This window comes from Otolemur garnettii, unplaced genomic scaffold, assembly GCF_000181295.1.
Source record: "Otolemur garnettii isolate 467f Iridium unplaced genomic scaffold, OtoGar3 scaffold00127, whole genome shotgun sequence".
In the NCBI taxonomy this organism is placed as follows: Eukaryota; Metazoa; Chordata; class Mammalia; order Primates; family Galagidae; genus Otolemur; species Otolemur garnettii.
In genome coordinates, this window is record NW_003852522.1 from 2999979 (window position 1) to 3001911 (window position 1933).

Sequence of the window (1933 nt, forward strand, 5' to 3'; positions counted from 1 at the left end):
CCTGGCCATTTTTTGGTTGCAGCCATCACTGTTGTTTGGCGGGCCCGGGCTGGGGATTCAAACCCGCCACCTTAGGTGTATGTGGCTGGCGCCTTAGCCGCTTGAGCCACAGGCGCCGAGCCTGGGATAGAGTTTTACTTTATCGCCGTCGGTTGGTGTCATAGCTCACAGTAACCTTTAACTCTTGGGCTCAAGAGATTCTCTTGCCTCAGCCTCTGAAGTAGCTGGGACAACACCACAACACCTGGCTATTTTTAGAGACGAGGTTTCACTCTGGCTCAAGCTGGTCTTTAACCTGTGAGTTCCACCCACCTCAGCCTCCCAGAGTGCTGGGATAATAAGGTATGAGCCACTGCACCCAGCCTTAACAGATTTTTTTTTGGGGGACCGAGGTGGGTTTGAACCTGCCACCTCCAGTATATGGGGCCAGTGCCCTAATCCTTGAGCCACAGGCGCTGGAAGGTTCAGTGCCCATAGAACAGTGGTTATGGCGCCAGCCACATACACCAAGGCTGGCGAGTTCTAACCCAGCCCAGGAGAGCTAAACAACAATGGCAACTGCAATAAAAAATAGTCAGGTGTTGTGGTGGGGACCTGTAGTCCCAACTACTTGGGAGGCTGAGGCAAGAGAATCACTTAAGCCCAAGATTTGGAGGTTGCTGTGAGCTGTGAGACCACAGCACTCTACACAGGGCGACATAATGAGACTCTGTCTCAAAAAAAAAAAAAAAAAAGAAAGAAAGAAAGAAAAAGAAAAACAGATCTTAATGAAGAAACAAAAATGACAGAAAAGAACCCAAGGTGATTTCTGGACTTGGAACCCCTCCATGACCACCTGAGAGCCCACCATACCTGGTATTTTCTGTATCATGACCGAGTGGTCTGTGTGGTGCCAGCCCATTTATGTGAAAGTCTCCTCTGATCCAGTACTGCCAGGAGGCAGTGCAGGGACTGACTTACCTCTTCTACAGGACACAGCCCAGCTGAGCTACTGCCAGAAATCTGCAGCAGAACATGGTAGGGCCAAGTGCCTGAGCTGATGGCCAGGTGGCCTGTGGCCTGGGCATATCCTATTCCTTTGCTGGGGCCTCAGTGTCCTATTCCGTGCAATGGGCCTCATGAGACCTACTGCTGGTGGTGGGAGCACCAGGAGCCAGGAATGAGTCTGCTAATAAGCAACACTCTTGAGTTTTGTTGTTGGTTTAATTTATTACTGTTTGACATCCAGTGACACTGACATACCCCCGCCTGCCCACTGGGCCCCTGGCGAGTCTGACCTGTCCGATAAAATACAGTACGAGGAGTGGACGGCTACACACATGCATCCACAGCTTAACTACAGTGATTCCAAACTGCGCTGCGACAGTACTGCCAGGAAAGGAAAAGAAAAACAGTTTCGTGTGTTCCCCAATTCATAATTCTCTCTTTTTAAAACAGTTAATGCTGTTACAAATGCTACTGATGCCATGACAAGGCCAGACACAAACAGTCCTATCTTCTCTGCCGTATAAATATGGAAGATATTTTTGTTTATGCAGTTTTATCCCAAGTATGAAACTACGCCTGCTGCTACCCATTACTGCTAAGGGGCTACACCATCTCAGCTCTGGAACGAGGGGCTTGGGGTTGAGACTGGAATGTCGCAGCTCAGTCTTCCTCGCTGCCACTTCCTGAGCGGTCCTGAGGAGACAAGAGGAGAGAATGTGAGTCAGAGTCCCTTGCCAGGGGCCTAACTGGGCTTTAAACTTGTATGTTTATTAAAACATCCACACAAGCAATAGGAGCCAGGCTGTCATGGCTGCTCCCCAACAACTTCATTTTTCTCTTAAGGATATATCTGGGGGACACCTTCTATAGCTTCAGGACCACCTTGGCTCTTCCTGACCATGAAAGATCATTGTTCTTCCATTTAAACTTTTCTTTTTTTTTTTTT

The 1933-nt window shown here is 48.8% G+C and overlaps 1 protein-coding gene across 1 annotated transcript in view; it reads right to left on the bottom strand.

The window, feature by feature from the left end:
• Positions 1 to 1188: 1188 nt before the first annotated feature.
• The window catches only part of SMARCA4 (SWI/SNF related, matrix associated, actin dependent regulator of chromatin, subfamily a, member 4), a 126870-nt gene continuing 126125 nt past the window's right edge, over positions 1189 to 1933 (bottom strand). Inside the window, exon 33 of the mRNA XM_012810135.2 lies at positions 1189 to 1680. Within this exon, the coding sequence (XP_012665589.1) occupies positions 1648 to 1680 (33 nt within the window). The 3' untranslated portion in view covers positions 1189 to 1647. The remainder of the gene's footprint in view (positions 1681 to 1933) is intronic.